This window comes from Mizuhopecten yessoensis, unplaced genomic scaffold, assembly GCF_002113885.1.
Source record: "Mizuhopecten yessoensis strain PY_sf001 unplaced genomic scaffold, ASM211388v2 scaffold715941, whole genome shotgun sequence".
In the NCBI taxonomy this organism is placed as follows: Eukaryota; Metazoa; Mollusca; class Bivalvia; order Pectinida; family Pectinidae; genus Mizuhopecten; species Mizuhopecten yessoensis.
In genome coordinates, this window is record NW_018479868.1 from 45,549 (window position 1) to 72,636 (window position 27,088).

The 27,088-nt window shown below is 34.7% G+C and overlaps 1 protein-coding gene across 1 annotated transcript; it reads right to left on the reverse strand.

Moving 5' to 3' along the window:
- LOC110441409 (puromycin-sensitive aminopeptidase-like) lies at positions 1 to 27,088 on the reverse strand. Its single transcript, XM_021484530.1, has 21 exons — positions 26,684 to 27,088; positions 23,638 to 23,713; positions 21,594 to 21,676; positions 15,847 to 15,972; positions 15,265 to 15,372; positions 14,598 to 14,798; positions 14,123 to 14,219; positions 13,204 to 13,352; positions 12,427 to 12,591; positions 9,599 to 9,703; positions 8,126 to 8,281; positions 7,394 to 7,475; positions 6,978 to 7,114; positions 6,366 to 6,500; positions 5,017 to 5,236; positions 3,825 to 3,967; positions 3,348 to 3,404; positions 2,593 to 2,700; positions 1,993 to 2,145; positions 1,486 to 1,533; positions 1 to 1,179 (listed from the first exon to the last, which is right to left on the reverse strand). The coding sequence occupies exons 1-21, from the start codon at positions 27,014 to 27,016 to the stop codon at positions 1,045 to 1,047; spliced, it is 2,817 nt and encodes a 938-aa protein (XP_021340205.1). The 5' UTR covers positions 27,017 to 27,088; the 3' UTR covers positions 1 to 1,044.

A 27,088-nucleotide genomic window follows, 5' to 3' on the forward strand; every position in this document is an offset into this window, starting at 1 on the left:
CCATTGAAGAAATTTGGACCCATAATATAGCTACCAAATATTATTTAACTAGATGAAATAATTTGCGATGAGTTTGGTGACACGCGTACATTGTAACTTCACATTGCTTCTGATCAAATTAGAATCAAAACTGAAGGTGATGATGCCTCCAGAATTTACTTTTGTCACTGTGTCCTAAAATGTAAAATCTTGTGACAGCATAATTATTCTACTTATTAAAATGTTTATGTTATTTGAAACAATTCATCTTAATTGATAAACAGCGAATCAGAGGACAAATAAATGAAAACACATGATAATGTTTAAGTAGCTTAATGTTTGCATAAAAACATATTTTAAACCAAAACATGACCACATCTTTCTAGCAGTTAATTCTAGTTCCTGTTTTCAACCTCACATCATTTCTGTTACATGTGGATCACCTAAAAACACCATTTTCTCTGACATTCATAGCTTTATTTTATAAGGGAAAATGTTCCTTACAAAAAATCAACACCCTAAGTGTTTTAATTAGAAGAAACACATTTGACCCCTACTTAATAGCCCTTATCCCAGCATGCTTCTGGCCAATTTTCATCACCCTATAGGCCTCTTAGAAATGAAGATGTTGTTTCAAGTAATAAGCTTATGTCTGATGGACAGACGTTGCACTACAGCGTAAACTCAGTTTGCCCTTTGGGCTAGGTGAACTAAAATGATTATGATATACTCAATCACACATTTGCTGTCTAAGGTGTACATTACAAGTCCCAATCTCCATAGCATCATGATCAACTCATGGCAATCAGTGCCCACTGCTTAAACATGTAAATACATAAATAACTGTTTAATTACATCATTTCTAGTACAATTGATCAGCACTTTTGTAAAATTACATAAATATACAACACTCTGATGGAGAAATTTCTCAAATGAACAAAAAATCTCAGTGCTTTACAAGCTTTATAAACTGCTTGCCCTTAAACAAACATCATAACACCTCAATGTCATTCTAAGAGACAGGTTTTGAAAATTTGAAAATTCTTTCTGAATTAAGCCAACTCATCATTTTGAATTTTTCAGGAACTCTGAGACTTTAACGGAGTCTCGCTGAATCCATTTAGCATTCAGACGGATGTTTTCACAAGATTGTTGAATGGTTCTCTCAGCAGCAGGGGCAGAATGTTCCTCAAAGAATTTCTACAGAGAAAAAACATTGATGACATACAGATTTATTTGAAAATAAAATAAGATCAGGTCCCATTTTCTAACTTTTTAACCTTGAGAACATTCTTTACAGTGACAGTATTAATTATGAAATTTATTATTTTTTTCCATGAAAGAAAGGACATTCTAAAGCCAATGTACAAATCCTTTTGTTTTAGAAAGGATGTTCAAATAAATACAGCTGTTGTTCAAAAGTTAAATATGAAGTCCAAAAACGTTTCTTAAATTAGGACAGCCGATTCAGGGAGATCTCTAACACAGTATATCCAAGTAGCTCACCTCTATATCCTTTGCTCTCTCTTCTGTCACAAAGTTCTCAGTTGTCGTCTGAAACAATATTACATCAATCATTTGGACTTGCTATGGCAAAAATTCTTGTTATCAATGTTAGGAAAATTTCTTCTTGTCAAAAACCAATTTTGCTATGACCTATCCCAGGGGTGTAGAGAGTGTAAGTGAACGTAACCCCTGGATATCGAGGATTGTCAAACACATAACTTGCTGAAAACCGGAAGTTTTTTAATTGAAAAGAAAGCCCTGGACACTGTCGTGTTTTTTGTTGCAGCGCACGAAGTGTATGGTAATCCACAAGCAGTATTGAGGGTGTGAAATCTCAATACTAGAGGTTAAGATGAACTGGACTTTGGAAATGTTATCTGGTGATGAGAAATAATACATTGTACACTAGGTTGAGAGTTCTATTGGTACTGTGACTCCGAGATGCTGGTAATTTATATAATTTTTATATAACATATCCTGTGAATCAAAGATAAAGGTATCTCTTACCTTGACAAGCCTTGACAGGAGGAAGCCACCCTTGTAGCGATCGTGAAGAGCGGCCCAGTTATCCTGTAAAAATTGCCAAGCTATTTCTCGCCCCTCCACAGAGCCTGTGATCCCAGCTATCACAAACACAGTGTCCTGGGACCGCACCTTTTCCTGGGGACACACAATATCAACCACGACATGATATTCATGGTGTGAGAGTATACAAATGGTACTGATACTACTGTATAACATGGAATGTTCGCTGTATCTAAACATTCGTGAATTTCGTGGAGGCTAATTAAGGAACCATGAAAACAAATGCAACAAATTTTAATTGATATACTTGACTACTTTTTGTTTATATGGGGATATCCACGGAAGTTTGTAGCACGAAACTATCTAAATGGCTTCAAGTCACGAAAGAAAATACCCACAAATATTTCATGTTATACAGTAGTTGCAGTGGGAAATCTGATGCATTGAAATGATGTTTCAAATACCAAAACAAAGGAAATGTCTAAAATTGGTGGCTATGATTAATTTCCACAATATCTCAACCTATTAATTTTGGAAATACAGTTTGATTATAAAAAGAGAAAAAACACATTGCTGACTTACAGACATGGCAAACTTAAGAACTTTCTTTTTGATTTCTGGAGACTTGATGCAACCAAGAGATCTGCTGATGCGAACTTTTTCCTCCTGCATATCGGCTGCATCATACAACTGTAATATATACATATAAAAGTTGATAATATATAAATAAGCAATTCCTGCATTTCATAACAAAGTTGTTAGTTAGTATAACCCCTATATCTCTTTCTGAGAACAAAGTCATCAAGTACCAAGTTTAAATTTTGGAAGTAGGTCAAGGTCATTTATTTGATCAAAATTGATAAACTATCATCCAAACATGCTACTGGGCAAATAGCATGCCTCTAGGCCTCTGGGTCATTTAAAAGAGCTTGTTTAAGGGTTGTAATACATGTGACCCCTGTTACCTTGAAAGTGGGTCACAGTAAATTATTAGAACAAACTTGATAGCTCTTCATGCCAGCATAATACATCCCCAAATAGTATACTCCCAAGCCTTTTGGGTAAACAGAAGTTGTATCAAAAGTTTTAACCCATTAGATTCCTGTGACTTGTACCAAGGTCAATCAATATTGCTATTTATCCAGTCATTCTACTGGCCAAACATAATTACTCCAGGCTGCCTTAAAGATTTCAACACTGACCTTGACAATGGACCATAACCATTATGCCATGAATGATTTCAAAAACAACTAAAGGGAGACAACTCTAACACAAATATATATACATTTATCCTGAAAAAATCAATTATCAGTACAAGGATATTATCCATGACATACCTGAAGCATTTTGTTGTAGGTTTCCTCATTTCCATTGGACAACACTGTAATGTAGACCTACAAAATCCCAAAATGTTTAATAATACGAAACACATTTTCGAAACATACTACAGCTTTACCTAATTACAGAGATCTTAGAACCCTGAATTATGAACTCATTTAAAGTATTCTCACACTTTAAATTTGTAAAGAGTTTTATCAAAATCTGTTAAAAATAAGTCCCTGAAGCAATGATACTGAATTGGGACAAGTCAGACACTATATGCCCCCACCCCTCATTCAAAATGGCAGAGAGAATAGAAACAAAAAAAATGCTGTACAAAAATACATGTACCTCTAAATCTCTCCCTCTACTAAAATAAACGTATAAGCACAAAGAAACAGAACAATTAGTTTTCAATAAAAACAAAAAAGAACATACATATAATATACAGATACGCACATGTTGCTTACTACACCAAGGCATGTAATACTCACCGGTGACCTCAGGTTAGCAGATAGTAATGTGGTTCCAGACACATGGGCTTCAAACCGTCTGTTAGCCTCCGCCACCACATCACTGTCACCACAACGACCCATCTTGGACAGCACCAAGTCCCTTAACATTGCGTTCAGAGGACCTATGATGCGGTAAATCTATTTATTAGTACATCAAATTATAGGGACAAAGTAATTGTCAACATCATAACTCAATTTTTAAAATTTAAAGAATCATTAATTAACTAACATAGTATTGATCTCAATTAATTGCCCTTTCTCTCTTTGTTAATGAGGTCAGATTGTGTGAATGGGACATATTTGTACAGAAATTGAAATATATGTCATCTTAACATTGCCTGGATTGTAGAACAACCTCATTATCGATGCAGACAAACATGTATCAATCCATGATTATTTTTCATTATTCCGGAGCTAGAGGCCTTATGGGCCAGTATCGCTTATCTGTTATTAAGCTGAAGCATCTCTCAACTCTGATCTTTGATGTAGGTCAATGTCAAACAATGTTGATAGCAAGCACTGCAACACTATAAGTTTAAATATTCTAACACATCCCCCCTGTTTGTACATTGTAAATGTGTCAAGTTCACTCATTTGAACAAACTAGATAGCGCTCTATCCCATCATGCTACTAACCTCATACTACCCTAGGCTTTTGACTATAAAGAAGTCGTACAAAGGTTTTTTCACATTTTACCCCATGAAATAAATGCAAAAGGTCGTTGACAAGAACTAAACCATTAAGCCTTTCATCCCAGCATGCTACTGACCAAATATTTCAGGGTGTATCCATGATAACAGGAAAATATTGAAAATAAGAATCCCAAAATAGCCATAGTCACATCTTTAGTACTAACGTAATAAATGTGAAAAAGTTTGTACAGATATAAAGAATGCTATGGAGTTGTAGCCTGGAATGCATAGATGGACAAATATAATAAGGAGCCCAATCTCATATCCCATCGTAAACGTGTTTCACAGGGGATAATACCAACATGGTTTAGTCCAAGCAAATTATTGGATGTATGGGGTATTGGAGTAAAGCAAGCCCAGGGAAAGAAGCGGTTTTCAAGTATTTCAGAAATTGAATTACTCATAAAATACACGATGATTCCATACACATTTTTTGAAAATCAATATTTGATTCAACGTGGCTCTCCTATTCACTCACTTTCTCCCTCCTTAGCCTCCCATCCAATGGTCTGGTACACATTTTTGAAGAGGTTAAGGCAGAAGGTCTTGTAGGCCTGTTCAGCATCAGTGTACTGGAGCAGCATTCCCTGGCCACCCAGATTCATGGACAGGTCGACCCACACAGTGTAGTTGTTCTCATTCACAAAGGCACTGGACACCTTAAAGGCATCCACTGATGACACCATGCCTGCCCTGGCCTAATAAAATAAAATATCAACCAATGCTTTCACACCTGCCCTGGCAAAATAAACAGAAATAATCAAATATCCACTATTGATAGCATACCTTGCTCTGACCTCATAAACAAAATATCCACTTATGAACAGATCCTAGTGACATCAAACCTCCCCTGGCACAATATCCACTGATGATAACATTCCTGCTTTGGCCATATTTAAAACAAGAATTCCACGGAAGTGGATGTGTCGCCTGCGCAGGAAGCTGGGAGATTACGAAGAAATAGATACACTTTTCATCTCAAGAAATAATGTTAAAAGTAAGCAATAATCATAGATTATGTTTTTGGATGACATCATTTTGTTATATAATCTGTTATTCTGGGAAGAATACTCTGAGTTTCAAGGAACTTGCTATGGATACTCATTGTCTCAATTCCAAGTTTAATTTGTATGATTTGTCATATGGTTTCCCATAAATAAATGAATAAACTTGTGGATTTTGATGTTAAACAGCTAGTGTTGTCAATAACATTTGGAGTAAGACAGCATTTCAGAGGTATACACGGTGGGTCAAGTGGTAGATCGAAGCCGTCCAGTATAAAGTTTGAGTAAGGTTTCTATTTATAGTAACAGTGACCTTGACCTTTGACCTTCGGACCTGAAAATCAAAAGCAAGCACTTTTGGTAAGGAAGCACTGCATGAAGTTTGAGTTTGATTGGCCCAAGGAAACTCAAGTTATCACACGAAAACCTCTGTTCGGACGACGCCGCCGTGTGTCGCCAGCTTTTCGCAGGCGACACAAAAAACCATTCAATAATCATATCATACCTGCCCTGGCCTAGTATATTAATAATGAATATCAACACTTGCAGCAAAAACATAAATCAACACCAACAACAAGTTGAGAGGTAACAAAACCACAATATTCTTTGATAGATCAAACCTAAATAGTTTATAGATACACAATTAACATATGTACAGGGCCCATTGGTTGAAGCTTGCAATAGTGGCCTATCTAACCCAGTGAGCTAGTAATACAAGTCATTCGGATTGATATGTTTCACCTGTGTATTGTGCCCAATACATGTCCAAACATCTACAGCCATATATTAATCAATCTACACTATAGTCTCCCTGTATACATACCAAGGCAAACAGGTCACTCTGTGGTCCGAGTCTGTCTCTGGGAGAGATTGTGCGATCTCTCACCGCAGGGATCATTGCCTCAAGGGTAGCAGGTGTGTACTGAACCCGATATACACCTACAGTGCCACCATTAAGCTGGAAAAATAAATGTGACCATACATCAAATTATATAGTTAAATACATTTACTATACATTAAAAGGTACAGTAAAAACATGTGACCATACATCAAATTATACAGTAATGTACATCCGATTAACATCAGTTTTAATATAACATAAAATGTATGTAACCACACATTAGATTAAACAGTAAAATACCAGAAACCTCCTTATAAAGCCCCTTGTTTCATTTGCCACCTTGCTCACCACCAACTTATTTCAAAGTCACTTTTTCTCAATATCATAAGAATTCTTTCATACGTTTCCCTGATTTATCACCAAACTCATCATTTTAATGCCAAAATTTCTGTTGACAAATGGCGGCAATATAATAAGGCTTTACTTGATTTCCATAAGACAGTCAACAATTAAAGGGAAAGTTCTCGAAACATCTTTGTATAGGAGCATTGACCCGATGACTTGGATATGCTGAACCTGATTTGGCTGACTGACCTTGACCCAGTCTCCAGGCTTGACATTCTCCAGGGTAACAGTGGTTGTTTTGTCTTCCATCAGGATGCGTTTGACAGGTGAGCCTGGACTGCTGCTGCTACAGATACTGATGGGGGTCAACCACTTGGACGTACAGCCTGTATAAAAGTGTACCTAGTAAGATATCTTGATACTGAGTGACCACTCAAGGAAGTCTACAGTATACATCTATTACTCTGCATTACTCTCATCATCATTAACACGAGACCCAACAGAAAGAAAATCGAACAGGAATAGACTGTTAAGAAGCATGGTCACATTGAAGAATTCATACCAATTTAAAAAGTATGGGGTACCAAGTCACCTTTGATAAATTTTGACCGATATAATGGTGCCAGTGCAAATGAACAGAAAATAGAAACAGCAGGAAATCTTGCCTTCAGGAAGTTGACCATCAGCACAGAACTTCTCCTGTGTCAGTGTTAAAATGCGACTGTTTCCCTCCTGTTTCTCCTCCACCTGTTATAAACAAAACCTCAATGAATGTAACTCTTCAGACAGAAATTCTCTCAGATTTTCCTATCATTCATCTATCTAACTGCTCTTTTTCCCGATATCAGGTTAAGGGTTGCAACAACTCTGCATTTGTAAAAACTTCAAACAAGATATTTATTGAAGCCTGTCAAAGAGAAATATGTAAAAAGTGTTATCAATTGATGTATTATTCAGTTCCTCATTCATGTCCTTTTTTAGTTAAAATTTACTGTGTTGATAAAAATTCAGTTTTTTCAGGGGAGGTAATTTGCTACACGACTACATTGTTTAGTAAGATTTGAGGTTACAGTTTATTTACAAACCGACATGAAATTCTGGTAACTTACTTTTCCAAGGATTTTTCTTGTTTCTATTATACTGACAGCTAAATATGATCTCAATTAAAATATTCTGCTTTTTATAAAACTCATGTTATCAACATAATTGATCGGAATTTTCTGCTTTCGTATAACTTGAACCTTTGGTACATTATAATTTCTATTTTTCTTGTTTATAATGTGGTTACTAGAATTTCTTTTTGCAAGTAAATGCTGCAGCCTATCACCAACACTGCCAGTATTTCTTCTGTTACATAACTTTTAAAGACTATCATTTTATAATTGTCAGTATAGTACCTTGATGACGGGGAAGCCCATCTGTTGTGTCCAGGTAGACATGATGTCCTTGACGGGTTTACCACTTGCTTTCCCCAGGGCGTCCCACAGGTCCTCGGTAAAGGCATTGCTGTACTGGAATTTGGTCAAGTACTGGTTCATCCCCTTACGGAAATCCTAGAAATAGGTCACCAAAGTTTTAGGAGAGGAAAAACATTATCTTAACAAACATTACACAGTGGTCACCAATGTATGAGGAGAGGAATTAAAATACGCTTTATACATTTGACTAATTTCCCTAAAAAAAGGACCAAATGTTTAACAAGATGTGTCTGAGAACAGCATAGCTCGCCTATGTATGTTATTATAATACTGCAACTATCAATAGAAACACATGTATAGTAAAACATTGATTTAGTGCCTGTCATTTTATTTGCCACCTCACTTACCACCAGGATATTTCAAGGATCGTTAAATGTGTAGAAACATCTATGTGAAGTGATTGTTAAGAAATTAACAAAGTCCAATAAAGCTGTTTTTGGACGCTAAAATATGAAAATATGGTTCAACACTTTGCTTACACTCAATACAAATACTTCAACCTTATAATAGACAACAGCCTATTGATGGTGTTGGTCCAACACTTCACATAAAAACTTGCCCAAAAACTTTAACCTCAAATTTAACTAAGTCCAATTAAGCTGTTTTTGGGCCATACAATATGAAAATATGGCCCAGCACATTGCTTACACTCGATATAAATGACTTAATCTCATATTAGACAACTGTGTATTGAGTGTGATGATCCAACACTGTCTGGAAAAAAATTGCACCAAAACTTTAACCTCGGAAGGATTCAAAGGAAGAATATATACTAAATACACTTTACAGAGAATCCTAATGCACTTGGTCCTAACACAATTCAGTATGAAGTCAAGTACACAACTTTGATCAAGAACAGTAAAAGTTGGTATTCCTCCATTTACACATTTTCTCTTTTTCACGTTAAAAGATTACATGAAACAGAAAATTGCTTCTGCATATTTTATCCTAACAACATCCTGGCAATTGAAAGTTATATGCTACCTTACATTTATAACCTGTATTTTAAAAGTTACCTCCCTTATAAGGCATGTAATAAGCCTTATCTAAGAAATCAGAATTGACATATTATTAATGCCTACAATCTGTGACTTTAATCTGACATCAGGTAAATAACATTGTTCAATGTACCCTCTACAAAACATCATTTTACTAGTCTGTTAATTTGGAACTCTTTAGAGAAAAACAATTGAAATCACAGTAAGGTAACATGACATACATGCTTAACTCCAAAATCAAACACCCAACATAAAACCCCAACAATTCCAAAGCCGTTAAACATTCTGGAGCTTACAAGTACATGGGGCTGTCTGAGAATAAGATCTTTTTTCTCAATCAAGTTTATCTTTTTGATAACGTTAACTGAAAGCATAAACACAAAGTTGTATATACCTCATCCCCTATATAGTCATGTAGCATCCTGATGACAGACGCTCCCTTGCTGTAGGAAATGGCATCAAATATCTCATCTACTTCATCTGGATGACCAACAGCTACCTGTAAGTACAAGGTCATACAGTCATATAATAAAAGAATTGTTCTCATTAAGTATATGGGAAGATGAAACACTTTTTTGAAATTCCATCATCAACCAAATTAAGTTAATTGCAATTGCAAGCAGAGTGTGTGTTATGCAAATTGCCTTCAATATTGAATATCAAGTTGGGTTAGCAAGACCATCAAGATATAAACATGGTTCAGTCACTTATTTAACATAAAGAACTAGGGGTGTTAGGGGTCATTTCCATCCTTACTGGGGATAAATAGAAAGTTATTGAAATCAAAATCTGTAATAAATAAAGAACGCAATTATGAAATTTCAGATTCATTCAATAACTAGTTAGGAAATATGGCATTTCAAAGAGCCATTAACCCACAATTTTATAATGAAACGCGTTAATACCTTCTGTTGTGCGCTATTTGGTTGAAAATTGGCAAATTTTAACTTAAAACACTCTTCAATTTTTGAAAGTCTCCACATGCATCAAACAAATAAATATTTGACATGCTAAAACATTGTCATACCATTGCTCATTTGTAAAAAAGACTTTTTGTTGGTCACATGTGGAGGCTTTCTTTGGCTTAATTGCTGCATGCAAACTGTCTAAAAACACCATCTTTTGGCTATTTCTGCATAGCAATGTCATTTTATTGCTATAGCAGGGGATGTGCAATGAACAAAACCTGCACCAAGAAAGATAGCCCCAATTTACCAATATGATGTTTATAACAGAAATTGGTAAAAAAATTCAAGTTGAGATTTTTTTAAACTGTTATGAGGCCAAAAATGACCCTTAACATCCCAAGTCCTTTATAACTAGTGGAAATAAAAATGTACAAACTGTATTCTTAACTATAAAGACCACACAAAACCAAAATATTTATTTGTATAAAGACTGCGCAAACCAAAATATTTATCTGTACAAAAACTGTGCAAACCAAAATATTTATCTGTACAAAGACTGCGCAAACCAAAATATTTATCCGTACCACACAACAAGAAGCTTTTTACTGTATAAAGACCACACAACAAAAAGCTTTTTACTGTATAAAGACCACTCAACAAAAAGCTTTTTACTGTATAAAGACCACTCAACAAAAAGCTTTTTACTGTATAAAGACCACACAACAAAAAGCTTTTTACTGTATAAAGACCACACAACAAAAAGCTTTTTACTGTATAAAGACCACACAACAAAAAGCTTTTTACTGTATAAAGACCACACAACAAAAAGCTTTTTACTGTATAAAGACCACACAACAAAAAGCTTTTTACTGTATAAAGACCACACAACAAAAAGCTTTTTACTGTATAAAGACCACACAACAAAAAGCTTTTTACTGTATAAAGACCACACAACAAAAAGCTTTTTACTGTATAAAGACCACACAACAAAAAGCTTTTTACTGTATAAAGACCACACAACAAAAAGCTTTTTACTGTATAAAGACCACACAACAAAAAGCTTTTTACTGTATAAAGACCACACAACAAAAAGCTTTTTACTGTATAAAGACCACACAACAAAAAGCTTTTTACTGTATAAAGACCACACAACAAAAAGCTTTTTACTGTATAAAGACCACACAACAAAAAGCTTTTTACTGTATAAAGACCACACAACAAAAAGCTTTTTACTGTATAAAGACCACACAACAAAAAGCTTTTTACTGTATAAAGACCACACAACAAAAAGCTTTTTACTGTATAAAGACCACACAACAAAAAGCTTTTTACTGTATAAAGACCACACAACAAAAAGCTTTTTACTGTATAAAGACCACACAACAAAAAGCTTTTTACTGTATAAAGACCACACAACAAAAAGCTTTTTACTGTATAAAGACCACACAACAAAAAGCTTTTTACTGTATAAAGACCACACAACAAAAAGCTTTTTACTGTATAAAGACCACACAACAAAAAGCTTTTTACTGTATAAAGACCACACAACAAAAAGCTTTTTACTGTATAAAGACCACACAACAAAAAGCTTTTTACTGTATAAAGACCACACAACAAAAAGCTTTTTACTGTATAAAGACCACACAACAAAAAGCTTTTTACTGTATAAAGACCACACAACAAAAAGCTTTTTACTGTATAAAGACCACACAACAAAAAGCTTTTTACTGTATAAAGACCACACAACAAAAAGCTTTTTACTGTATAAAGACCACACAACAAAAAGCTTTTTACTGTATAAAGACCACACAACAAAAAGCTTTTTACTGTATAAAGACCACTCAACAAAAAGCATTAACTGAAAGCTGTTTTACAGTATGAAGATGATAATTGTAAAAATAAGAAAAAACACTAAAGTGAAATCTAACTGCATGTTTAAACAGCGAGATACATATGCAAGACCACACACTTGTGTTTTTCTGACGAATCAGAAAGTACAAGTTTATTGAGCGGACGAATATATACGTCCGCGCAATAAATGAGTGCTTTCTGATTCGTTAGAAAAACACAAGTGTGTGGTCTTGCTTTTATCACATACCTTCCGTATTTGGTACAGATCAATACAAAGATTTTATAAACTTTGATATGTTTTGCAAATACCGGGAACTTTTCAGTTCGCCACGACAAGGGCATTCCCATAAAAAGTAGTTCCGGCAAGTAGGTATATACAACATTCCGTTGTATTTCATGTTCTGAAAATTGCTTGTATTACTATAAAAAGATTGAGCAGGTATGTGATAAAACAACAATTTACCTCTATAGGGTGACTGTTATGAAGGGCATCCAGTTCCAGGGCACGGCCCAAGTCCTGATTAACAAACTGCGTCCAGATGTCAAACTCGGGGAAACAATGGTCGACACACAGGTACTCAATCCAGGAGGCAAAACCCTCATTCAACCACAGATGGGTCCACCATTCCTACAGAGGTTTATAAATGAAATCATACCATGGCAAATATACTTTCATTCTATAGTCCCTCTGTCACACACATTGGTTTGCGACAATGACTCAGGTGACCTAGACTTCAAAGGATTAAAATAGGAAAAAGGAAGAGTAGGATATATAATTATTATATACATCATGTATAATTATTATATACATCAGATATAATGATCATATACATCATATATAATTATTATATATATCAGATGCAAATGTATCTGAATAATTATTGCAAAATTGAAGAACTAAAAACTTATAATGATAATCATAAACATACACATGAAAATAATCAGTAATTTGTTAAACATATAAAGGGTATACTTTAAAATTAGGTATTTGTCTAATATCAAAGAATTAAGTGTAAATCCTTTAATTTCCATGAAAATATTTCCATGTGATTGTTTTGCCAAAGAGATTTTAAAGTGGATTTTTAATTCACAACTGTATTAATTATTTTTATCTGTGTCCGAATAAACATTTGAATTCATGATTGACCTTCCTCAAAAAGTAATGTATTATGAAAAAGAAACACATAGAAGAAAACAGACATTTAATTTTGTTTTTATAATTTCTGGAATCTAAATGTACCATAGTAACAAGATTTCCAAACCACTGATGAGCCAGCTCATGTCCCACCACCAGGGCAACCCACTGACAAGTCTTGGCAGATGAAGTTGTTGGATCAATGAGCAAAGCTGTTTCTCGGTATGTCACGAGACCCCAGTTCTCCATAGCACCTAGAAGTGACAATGACATAATGATTAACTGATGGGTGTCAAATAGGACAAAATTACCTAGTACACAAACATCTGCAACAAATTGATCGAAAGATCAAAATTGCCTACAAAGCGTTTGACCACATTGCTACAAATCTTACATGTGCCAATGGTCAGAATGAAATTCTTTAGAACATCAAAATGCTAACAGTTTTCAGAATACAGCAATGACCTGAGCTTACACTGATCACTAGTGGTGTCAGGGAATGAATAAATAATAATATTAATAATAATTATCACAATATCATCATGATAATTATGGTTACAAAAGTGCAATAGAATTCCGAGGGGCGGGTCCAGGTGAGGGCTTAATGGGCGTACGCATAACATAAACACCTCGACACTTTAACTATAAAATATACATGCTCCAAGTCAGGAACTGTTACATTAGTGCATTTATTTCACAATTATTTTATGTTTTTTTAGCAAAAAAAAGGTCCAAACAATTTTTGATTCTACGCCCCCCTCTTTCAAATATCCTAGAAACGCCCCTGATTCAAACTCATATAAATCGAAAATTTTAACAGGACATCAGTCAGTTTCCTGTAAATGTACACATGTAATTGTTTTGTGTTAAACACAACATAAAACCATCACTAGAAAAATCCTCCCTGGAAAACGATTTTAAATGAATCCCATTAACCAAATTAATAGCTGAAAGTTAAATGTTCCAGGTAAAAACGTCCTTTTCTGAAATCAGCCAGTTTCACATCTGTCTGTACATAACTAACCTGCAGCAAAGTCTGCTATCGCGATCAGGTCCATTTTGGGTAAAGGATAGGCTATTTTGAAATATTTGTTATAAAAAGGCAACGTCTTCACAGCCACCTGTAATAATCAATACACATGTCTATACCGTCCACTAATCAAAGTATCATACATTGTATAACTATCTTTATTATTTTATTTAGTTTTCAGATGATATACCTTTTTTTCAAACTTTTCATAAATAAATTCATAACACCTCTTGTGATATTGCCACATTTTTCTAAACCAGAACGATTTGAGAATTAAAAATAATGTTTGCCAATAATTTATCATTGCAGAAAGAAAATGAAAAAATACAGACTAGTTTGTGAGATATTCATGTTTCTTTTTGTAAACACATAACAAACCCAATTTCAGAAATAATATCAAAACCCTCTTTACACCCAATGTAATGACAAAGTCTCATTGGTGTATAAAAATATGGAAAGTAGTACATACATCCAATGCAAATTGGCCCTGTTCCTTCTTGCCGACTGGTGTGTAGACTCGGATTAGGACTCCATCAGCGTCTCTCGCCTCAACAAAATCATACTCTCCAACCACAAACGCCAGTAAGTAAGTGGGCATCACTGGTGTGCGCTCATACGTCATAACCTTCCACTTAGTATCACCTCCCAGCGGAGACTCAGACTTCACCGGCTAAAACAGTTTATAGAATTATCAACCTCTCTACTTAGAATGTTGAATTTTCCAGTCATATTTGGGATACTAATTTTCGAGAAGCCATTAAGAAGATCAACTCATTGAAAACAATATCCTCTGTCAGCAGTTAACAAGAGAAAAAAGTTAATATCTAATCATATATCAAACATAAGTAGATAATTTGATCAAGGAAGAATATATATATATAAAAGTTAAGTGCAAAAGTTTTAAAAAGTCCAGCTATTTACTTAAAATATTTGAAATACTTATAAGACTTAATAATTTGAGGCCAATAATGGGCCCCATTCCTAATTAAAACTAATTCATATTTATAACTTATTCCAGACATTTGCAGTTTACTCCTGAAAATTTCTTTCCCAATTGCTGTTTTTTCTTCCAAAATGAAACAAAAAGGCCTCATCCCAAATTATCTTGAGGAAAAAACCCCACTGCAACTGTTTACCATGTTGGAGAGAGCCACTCTGTCATTGGGGACCACCAAGGTCACATCAAATGTTGCTTTCACAGCAGGTTCATCCCAGCAGGGGAAAGCCCGCCTGGCATCTGTCGCCTACATACAAAACATCCAACCAGAACATTATATATATATACAAATTTCTACAACAAAGACTTTTATTGCAAACACTTGTAACAAATTGTTTAGAAAATTACTGGTTTCATTGATTAAAAATTAAACTATGTTTTATCTAAAACGCCTTTCAATGAAGACAGGACAGTGATGACGAGAAAAAGTGTTAACGACTGGACGGCACGGTTATACTTATACAATATGTAAGCAGCATGCTTACGCATGGAAGAAATAAGTGATTAAGAGCTTACTAAGATACACCATAAGGTTTTGCCCTTGGACCTTGGCTTAGACCTGCATGTGGAACATACTGTATTCTCTGAGTCCCAGTGTACACAAACCCAGTAAGTTTCAACAATTTATCAAGCAACTCCCAAAGAGTGATTGTGATGCGAGTGATTCTTGTGTAAAACAAAAGGCACCAGGGGCCTGCTTTATGAGTTTGATGGTACTAACCTCAAACTGTGTGACTGCTCCAATCCTCTCCTCCCCGTCAGGGGAAGTATACTTGCTGCGATAGAAACCCTTCATCTTGTCATTCAACTCTCCATCGAATGATACGGACAAGGTTCCATTACCAGGCTGTAGAAAAGAGACAACCACATCATTACAGAGAATTTTCACATATGTCATAAATTTTGTAAAAGCGAAGAAGTTAATTAATGGTTGATGTACAAAAATGAAAACTTACAAGTTCTAGGAAAATGCTAGAATTTATTGTTATTTGAAGTATCCTGTTTTAGTAATCATACATATTATACCAGGCATTATATGAGCAGGGCCATGGTGTCATGCAAAATCAGTTACATCACAATATTCTTTGAAATATCTATTGAAAAAGCTATTCAAAGGATGTTGTTTTAATAGATTTTCATGCAGTGCGAAAGTTAAGTTGTTTTTTTTAAATTGAAAAATAATGAGATATCTTCTGTTGTGTCCATCTCATTCTGTGTTGGTGTTTGGTGTTCTTTGTCACAGGGACTTTTAAAAAAAAAAAATCTCAGGTAATTTCAACCGTGTCAGTGACTGGGTGGTATATTTATACTTTCAAATGTTCCCATATCTTGTATAAAACAATGTAAACATGTTTATTTGATTCACATTTGGCACTAAAAAGAATAAATATTTCTGCTCACAAGACGTAACTTTCGTTTCCGAATGTTACGTCTTGGTAAAGTATAAGTTTTTGTAGTCGGGGGCTGCAATATCTGCTAGTTAATTACTTGCTGTGAAACGTGTGACCCTCCACCAACAATCTTTCATTGGGTGTCGTAAAAAAAAATCTGTTCTAATATAATTTAAACAACATTCTGATCGATGATTTTAAGTTGGGTTCCGGTTGTTACGTCTTGGCAATGCATTAAACAAATCAATTTCAAATTGTCTCGTCAAACGACAGTCTGGTTTTGATTACGACATGAAGAGATGTGGACCGTTTTCCGTTAGTGTATACATCACGTGGTTTCGAAGAACTCTGCAGAAACAAGATGGAGGCCGATGTAGCTGTTGCAGTCAAGTAAGTTGTTATATTTTCTTCTAGTTACGTCACGGTTATAATATGACAGGTGTATACTAAGTGAACTTTAGCACTGGATATTACTTTTTCACCATTTATCTATATGTGTTAAAGAACACTTACTGAGATAACAGCAAAATGTTAATTTTCTTTCATTCAGATGTCAATATTTACGAATCGAAGCAGCTGGTTTCTGTGTTACTTACGTCGTTGTAATGGGAATGACCGACAACATCTTGATTGAATAAAACCACTGTGATGTATGGTCAATTAGTCTCCCCATTTCATCAGAAAACATCGATAGATGATGATCAAATCTTATCCTGTCAAGTATAGTCATTACTGACGAACCTTTGGAAAAGACGTAACAAGTAACCAAATTTTGAAAATGTGATGTAACACGGATACAAAAGGTTCACGTTCCTGTCACATCTTTTCACGTAGTAATTTATATCTGAATATATAATGAGAAATGTTGTTTACAAAACAATAAGTAATCTGTTAAATGACTGTTGTCAACATTTGTTATTGATATAACCCCTTTCAAGTTCCTAGGATATATCGGATGGGCATCCGCATTATTAGATGTAACTGGAAACTGCTTTTTAACTGGGATTGAAATTGTGATGTAACAAGTACACAGACGCTTCACATTCCTGTTACATCTTTTCTGTTTGAATTGTATTGCTATTTCTGGAGTGGTTATATCAATAAATGGTGTCGACTACACATAGACAGCAAGACATATAATTGTATAAATTACGCATAATTCATGTTTCCGATTTATTTTAACGAATTGAGAACAATTGCAATGTAGATGTAACCAGGAATCAAGAAATGAGAATGTGATGTAACAGGTATGCAAAAAAATCCATTTTCCTGTTACATCTTTTCTGTTTGAACTCATTGCTTGCTGTTCGTGGTGATCAGACAACTTTCCATTATAGGGTTATAGATAATTGTTTTCCTTCCAGGATTTTATTTGGTCACAGACAGGGTCAAAAGATTTTTATACAAATAAATCAACATTTTTATTATGAGATGTAACCAGGAATCAAAACTCCGCGTCACCGGTAAAACTCAATTTGCGACAGTATAATCATGATATACCGCCCCAAAACAAAGGAGGATTATCCCCTAATTGGTCTTTACTATTTAGTCGATTCGATTACTTTATCATTACCCCCTAATCTAAACTGTCCTTCGTAAACTTTTCCTTTAAGTTTAAAACTCAAATAGTCCTAAACGACTGAGCTGATTTCAACAAAATTTGGTCAGGACTCGATGTTGAATGATAATTGGAATTTGAATGGTTCATGCATGTCCCAGCCCCTCCTAAGGAGTAGAGGCACTAAATGGGAAACGTAGATAATTCTTTAAAATCACTCCTCATTTAACGCCTGCAGGTTAAGAGATTTCAAACAAATCTGGAAGAAACCAAAATTGTCAATGTTGCATAAATGAAGCCAAAACAAAACAAATAATTGGGGGTGGTGGTGGTGTTCCTCATCTTAACACATTTATGTGTGTGTGTGTACATGGGGGGGGGGGGAATATTGTAGCGTTACCCATGTCTAGCCAGTTCACGATTCTTTGCCATGGCTCTACTAACTTTATTTCTCGACGGATATTTATCAAACATCATACAAAGGTCAGTTTCAGGTAAATACCTCGGATGAGTTATATCAGGTTGTCAAGGTCACTGTATTTATAGGTCAAGAGTGCATTTATGTCGGACACATATACGTTTTCCAATTTTGAATTAAAATTAAATAACCAGGTGTGCTATAAACAGGCACGGGTTCAATTACATAAATTAAACAATATATTTTACATCATTAAATTGTTTGGAATTGAATGGCAATTAGTAATTAATTACATGCATTTTTCAATGTAATTAATTAAATTACTATTACATGTTTGAATTTATCACCAATTACAAATTACATGAAAATATGTATTAACCATTACATTTTCAATTACCCCATGTCTGCCTATTAAGGCTCATGGGTCTCTAAGTTGTGTAGTCATATTTTCCCTAATGGAGTAACGGAGCTAATGAGAAAGTCTTTGTTAGAATCTTCTATTATATATAGAGGGATCTATATAAAATAAGTGTGATTGTTTATGTTCTTTATGTATACATGAATTAGTAATGAAAACTCATCTTGTTTCATATTTATATTTTGCAGGGATAAATGTACCATAACGTGCAGGCAAAGAAAAGGACATAGAGAAGAAAAGAAAGCAAAAGGATGAAAGAAGGAGACAGTACAGAAATAACCGGAAAGAAATGATGAGTAAACCAGCCAATTACAATAAATATAAACGATGCTGCTAGAGCTCGTAATTACCGTAAGAACTTATCGCAGGAAAAAAACCCAACAACAAGCGGAAAACAGTAAGATCAGGATGCGTGCAGTGAGGGAGAGGAGAGGTGCAAAGAAAGCCACAACAAGGAATAAAAGAGAAAAACAAAGGAAGCAGTGGAGGGACCAGAAACTTATGCAACGGAAAAAGTTGACTCCTCAGGGGAAAAGACGGCTGAACGAAAAACACATTATCAGAGGCGTAAATTGTCTGGAAAAAATGACGCATCGTGTCAATGTAAACAAAAGCAGGAGAAGGCTAGAGTCCAAGAAGGAATAGTGAAAAACTTGAGGGCAGCAATACAGAAATTAAAGAAAAGCAGGAAAACCCCTTAAATGAAGCGCTGCCGATGGTTGGTACGATCAGTCATGTCGGTAAAAAGCAAGTATAAGTTGGCGACAAGAAAAGAACTAGAAATCAGCTGGTACTTCTGGAAGAAGTAGTCAACTACACTAGAATCGATTCCGAGGGGAGGAGGCCTCACAAATGATGACATAATTGAAATGAGGGACTTCTTCCAATCACATCATACATATGTAATCCTGCCCAACAAAAGATCTGTGAGTGGAAAGGACTTCACCCAAAAGATTGTTCTTGGGAAAACAGTAACAAGTCTACATAAAGACTACCTTGCCCTTGGAAACAAAGGTTCACTCTCCACGCTCAAACGATATAGACCCAAGCATTGCTCGACGGTAAACCATAATAAATGTAATGCTTGCTTATGTGAGTATTGCACAAACATTGAGATGAAGATAAGCAGTCTGAAGTCACATTCAAACCAAATTCCAAAAGACAAATCTGAATTGTCAAACATAACTTTGTGTGACAATTTAAATATGTCCTTTGGAATCATGGGGTGTATTAATAGAAAATGCAGCAAGTGTGGGGTGAAACAGTTACAGGATCTATTCAGGAATCTTCCCCATCATCAAGTTTCATGGAGAAAATGGGAAAATGGTGAGGTGAAAGACAGCCAAGGAAACACTCCAAAGAGGAAGATACTTGTTGGCAAGTCGACTGATGAACTGTGCTATAATCTGATTACGATGAAGAATGTGCCAGGATGTTCCCGCAGACGCAGATGATGAACTGTGCTATATAAAAACAGTTAAAACTTAATAAAAGTATTTTAAAACAAGATGTGTTTGTGAAAAACTATGTCGTTATTAGGAGATACTAAGTTGTCATAAAGACTTAATTATTTTTTTCCATGTGACCCTTATATGCTTTCGTAGGTTTATCCCATGATTAGAGGTTGTGGGAGAAATTTGATTATCTGAAACGAAATATTGGCTGAAAGCAAAGACAAAAATAATTTGATGAGAAAATGGTCAATAACACAAGAGAAAAAAGCACTATGACCTTCTATCAAAATACCCATGGAAGGTGATGACCCACATTAGAAGTAACAGAGGTTTACCTGTATAAAAATTGTTCCCAGATGTAACGTGGAACACTAATCTAGAAAAAAAACCTTTTGTACTTTGTTTTTTAGGCAACTCATTTACAGAAATGTTATTCTACAATCCTTCAATGTAACTGTCCAAGCATGTTGACCTCAATTGTACGTTGAACAAGATTTACGTAGGTAAATAAAATGTCAATAGTGTCCTGTTACACCCTTGACATTTTCCTAGTAGTATTTGATTAATTAACAGTCTTCTTAATGTTTACACATCCTTATAGTATTCATGTTTATGATCTTACTATGGTAAAATAATAACACCCAACATAATTTGTTTATCCTGACCAACAAAATGATCAAGAAGATGCATATCTGTGCAGGGAGACCAGCACATTTGATATTTTGAAGAAATATGAGTTGAAACTAACTTTTCTTAAACGAAATCCAAACATATGGAATATAATCTATATCCTAAAGTGATTTTCAAGACCAAACACCAATTTCTGAAAATATTACTTCTGCATTAACGTGATATAACATATTTCGCAGGACACCGTGGCCCTGCTCATATGCTTATTGAAATCAAAGGTTATAACGATGAACATTAAATAAGAAACAGTATAATAATGACAGGGATTCACATTTAACTGTAAATGTTTACTAATTTCTATATACTCAAGACCACAAGAACATTATTTATCCACAGCTATGTCCACAAAGCATGTGAATAAACAGTACATTTTTGAACAACAAATTGAACATAGTGTTTACCCATTGAACAGCTTCAGCTTATTTGAGACTATACAAAACTTGATCCCTATGTAAAGCTTAAACTTATGCCAAAACAAATATAAACCAAGTAAATACATCATAGATTATATCTACATGGAATTGTCCTGTTAAGTTTACCTGAATTTCAGATGGGAATGAAAATTTAACTATTTCATCTTCTTTTGTATAGGAAATCTCCCCTTTGATCTTGTCAGCTGATCCTGAAGTAGAAAGGTAAAGACAAAGAAGGTTAATATTTGATATTCCTGTGGCTATGGCAATAAGTTTTCTGTGTTTTAATTCAGTAACAAGACTGTCATTGACAGTTCAAATGATCCCAGAGGGATCTTGGCACTCGTCATCATAAGATCTTAATTTGTTTTATGTAAGTTTCTTCTTTTCTCTTTTGTTGGATTCCTAGTCTTGTCAACTGTAGATGCATCTTGTGGTAACTTTGGATTCACATTTCCATACCACTGGGTTTGAGAGTATCCTTTAAAATTGAGTTTATTGTTTACTTTTTGAGAAATAGTAATAACAAACTTAAACTCTCAAAATCCAAGATGGCTACCTGGTGGCCAACTTGTATTTCCCAAAATGAAATATGCAAAACTATTGACCAAGGGGAACCTTTATATGAAATTTGACAAAGACTGATAACGAGACCTGTTTAAGGACAGACCACGGGTGAAGGGCGATTTCATGATCAGCCCACCATCAGATGATGGTGAGCTAAAAATATCATAAACAGAATATTCCTTATTTTGTGATACATATCATGTTTCTTTCACCTTGGGGGATGAATCATCTACATATGTTTTAATCATTCTTTACAAAAATGTTAGAGTAGTCAATGGTTCCACTAAAGGAAATTATATAACATCCTGTACATAGTAGATACGAGTTACTGTTAGCTTGTTTGCTAGGAGACCTTCATAACATTCAGTGTGACTCAGGTCAGGGCTCACCCTGGACCTAACAAATTACCCGGTAGTAGCCAATTATTTTAAACAGTGGCCATAATTTCTCGGCCTTCAACCGTTACGGATAGGCCATCCATTAAAATCATCCATTTAAAATCAAGTGCGATACTATTCAATATGATGTTATGATTTAACATCATGTTGAATAGTATCACACTTCAAAAATATTGAGAAATACAGAGTACTCTGTTAAATTAAAATTTTGTTATACATCATGTTTATAATTTAATCCATATTATGATATTTTTGTAATACCTTCAGATGATATAGCTTTAATTATAAGAAAATATATGACTTAAATTAAAATGCTGAAAATTTCCACCAGAACGTTTTTAATTCTTTTCGAAAGAGAGAAAAATCAAACTTTATCTCATTTTCTTGACACAGGAATTGTGGAAAATAAATTAGGTTGAAAAGTTAAATTTTAAAGATATTATTCGCCTTTAATTGTGGGCTTAGGTAGTCTTAGGTGTTAAAGTGCTACCAGAAAACACTTGAGATCTGATGGTCTGTTGCTGGGTTGTTCATTTTTTGTCTTAATTTGGGCAAATAATAAACATGTTGTAAAGGTTTCTGAAGAATCTCCTAAAAGAGATAAATGTTCCATAGCCAAGTTATTGAAAATATCTATACATGTATTTTATGATAATTAATATTTCTATGCCACTTATGATAATTTTCACTACCATTATAATCAATAATGTCAGATTAATCAACCATATCTGACATTATTTTCTTGCCAATTAACAATTCTTTATGACTTATGGTTGCTTAAAAAAACTTATTTAACGAATTAAAATCACTTATGTGATGATTTAACTGGATTAATTTAATGAAACATATTATTTTTAAATGTTTTCTGCAATATTTTTCACTCAATAAAAACATAAAGGTCAATTCTTGGGTGTACAAACGGAACACTTAGTAAAATTTGTTTGTCTCATTCAAAGATCACAGTAGATACATGTAATATGACCTGTGTATACATGTAGTAAAATGTAACATGTTTTGATAAGGCATCAGTTTCATGGAATCAAACTCACAGCATTGCACCTGAGCCAAGATTGCTTTTTCTTTTCTTGTGCTTTTAAGATTGACAAATAGTTGGCAGAAGTTTAGAACTTGTAGACTGTATCCTGACCTTGCATATATAGCTGTGTAATAAAACCTTAATAAAACAGGAAACACATTAAACCCACCATCTGCCTGATAGCTTGCTTCCTTCACATCAATGTCACAGCAATTCAAGGTGATGGATGTCAGCGATTTCTTGACCTGGAATTCAAAAGAGATGCATGAACCCTTTGTTCTCTTCCTCAATCGTCTGTAAATATTCTTATGCAAAAAATAAATGGTCAAAATGGAGAGATATGAAGCAGAGAGATCACATCAGAGTAAGTGACAATACTATAGTACAGCACATCATGAATAAATATATTCTCACAGCTGGTGCAAAAGAAAGTCTGTTAGACTATATGTAGCTACATTGGAACATTTTTGTATTGGAAGATAAGGCCGTGGTTGAGTCTCGCACTCTGTGATTGATCTAAGTGCCTTAGTGGTTCAGCATATATGCTAACAATAAGTCTGGGGTCCTCGTTGAATTATTCAACATGGACTGCTAAGTGGACGAGACTCAATTCTTAAATATGGAGGCAATGTTGGGGATCATCAAGTTCCTTGGTAGTTGGCATATCTGAAAATGTGTGGCACTTTCATCAAACAGACTTCCTTCTCCAATAATATGATCTGAGGTGTTGCATGATGATGGAAGCTTTTGCATGAAGGCAGGTAATAAGCAGCTAACTTCAGCATGTGAAATATAGCCGCTCAATTTGCCATCAATGTTTTTCTGAAGATAAGCAATATACCACTGGTGCAGATTTGGTCCCAGGGGTCTGTTTATAATGGCAAACCAGTTTGCCCATGGTTTACCTGTAACATCTTTAAGAATAAATCTCAGCAGACCAGCAAATGATATAGCAGGCCTTACAAGTCTTTGTAAAGGCTCACAAGAAACCATGAATCTTAAACCTCTCGGTCTTTCTCTATTTCATATACTGAAAACTCTCGTCAAGCTGTTTAAATTTGGAACAAAACAAATGAAAAGCAAACCAAAGCTTTGTATTTTCTTTAGGAGGATGCTTCAACAAGATGGGCACAACAGCCCATATGGGTAATAATCCTGTATTTGGGTAACAGTTACCGATTTGCAGTAACAATTTTATTACACAGATGGTGAATAAAGTGAAAATAAAACATTAAGATCTTTTAAACACTGGGAGTAAAAAAGGGCATTATTCTTTCAATTAAATCCAATATATAACACAATGAAGTATATTTGTTCACAAAAGGTTCGGATGTCTAACATTTTGCAAAAATGACAAACCATATCACTGACTTTGCTCTCCATTGACTTCAGTGTGTAGTCAATTGGATCATCCAGTGCAAATTGACAGGTGAGCATGATTTTTTTTTCGGTGTGCTATTTATAGCTGCTCTACAGAACACTATAAGCAATGGAGGCGATACAATTTGTCATTTTCACAAACATTTAGACAACTGAATTAACATATATTTTTGTGCACAATTGTACCTCATTATATTATTTATTTGAGATGTTGAAAGAATGACCCCCTTTTTTGCTCTGGGTGTTTAAAAGAACTTCATGTGTTTTTATTTCACTTTACCGAAATTGACTGATGCTGGTATGTGCCAAACAATGATTTAGTCACGCCACAATAAATGCTTTGTATTGAAGAAGGATAGGATGGCCGAAAAACTGTTATAATGTAATGATATGTGTTTTTTCTTTTGGTAAAGTTATTTTTTATAAATATCTGAGTAATGAAATTGTTATAATATCCTAGCCTGGGGTTACCGGTTTCGGCGCACTTAAGAAGCATCCGCGATTTCGTACTCATATCGGCAGAAAACTGTTGAAATTACTGATGACTGTCATAAACATGTATACAATCTACAAATGGAAACAAAAACTAGCAACATAAAACTGTATTTAAAAAAAATCAGAACAAACAATTTTTAACAAATTTCTCCCGTCAGAAGTAGCCATCATATGATTAAGTGTTCAAAGAAAGATAACTTGAATACACTAAAAAGAAATTCTCTACAGTGACCTGCAAGAACAAAAGCTTTGTTTGGAATAAAAAATATATATCTTTGATCGTCAAATTAATAATCAAAACAACTTTTTTTAAATTTGACATTTTTCATTGATTTTTCAAGATGTCAAATTGAACGAATTTATGTAATTTTTTTAAAATTATTTATTATATTTATTTAGTTACAATATAGAATCTGTTATTTATTTTTTTTCTGCAGTTTTATATCGGTTTTGGTTGATGGTAAGTTATTTCTCATTTTGTTCTGTTTAAAATTGGAAGTTCATTGCATTACAAGGTTTACGTTGCATTAAAAACACTGTTTATCGATATAAGAATGTCTCCATGGCTCTTCGGAAGAGGAAAAAATCGTCGAGGAGATGTGGCCTCATTTTCATACGACATTTTCGTACGTTTGTCAGACTACAAAACAGACCGGTTCATGAATGAAATATATCACTGTTTTATGAGGTATGGGCTCATTTTGAGCAAGATAAAAAGTGCACTAAGCAAAACTGCATATTTATGCGTGTTTTTTTAATCGGCGATTACTTCTTTCTGACAAACTTCCGGTAATTTTTGTGTCAGTTTACAGACGATGGCCAAACGTCTAAAATATCCTTGTGTTGTGTCCAGCAGGTCACGTAGTTACGAGATATAGCTTGATAAAATGGCTGTACGGAAATACAAAACGCGCGGAAACTGATGACTAGATGATACTGCAAATGGGTAACTGTTACCCAAATGCAGGATTATTACCCATATGCTCTGTTGTGCCCAACCTGATCAATCGCTAACAATGATAACATGCACTGAAAGTTGTTTGTGTATTGTAATTGTGTGATATGTGTTTATTCTTTTGGTAAAGTTATTTTTTTATATCCCGGTCTGACCATCAGTGAGAGGGAATAAGGGATGCAAATACCTGTTGCTGTTCATCGTTTGTAACAGAATCCCGCAGATACGAGACAGTTTCGGAAAGTTACGAGTATTCGCAACTTGTTCAAGCGTCTATCAGAGCTGGCCTAACTATTTGAAGCACACTCCTCCCCTGCCCCCGGAATACAATTATATTTTATATAGATTCCCGCATTGCAAAGACAGTCCCAGTTGTTATACAAACCTTGAGCTGGATATCTTCCAATCCATCAAATGTAAAGGACTTCAAATTTGGCTGTAGACGGATGCTATAGTTGACCGGACAAGCATCCAGTGGAAGACGCTGGAAAGGTTTTTTGTCTGGCATACCTACTCGGAAGTTACGACAAAATACAGTTACCGTTGAACTTGAGGGCGAAATTGACTGATGCCGGTATGTGCCAAACAATGACTTAGTCACGCCACAATAAATGCTTTGTATTGAAGAAGGATAGGATGCCTGAAAACTGTTATATGTAATGACTGACAGACCACTTGATCTATAAATGCCAATAGAAAGTGAAAATAACCATTTCATCAGACGAAGCAGAATTTCCAAAATGCCTCACGCTTACGTCTGCGTCTGTACGGTGTTTGAAAAGGACGAGAA

Coding starts and splice junctions, on each gene's coding strand:
- LOC110441409 (XM_021484530.1), bottom strand. CDS start 27,016: ATGAAATGGTTATTTTCACTTTCTATTGGCATTTATAGATCAAGTGGT. Junction 14,799..15,264: donor GAGTGGCTCTCTCCAACATG/GTAAACAGTTGC, acceptor AAACTGTTTTAG/CCGGTGAAGTCTGAGTCTCC. Junction 12,592..13,203: donor TTGGAAATCTTGTTACTATG/GTACATTTAGAT, acceptor AAACCTCTGTAG/GAATGGTGGACCCATCTGTG.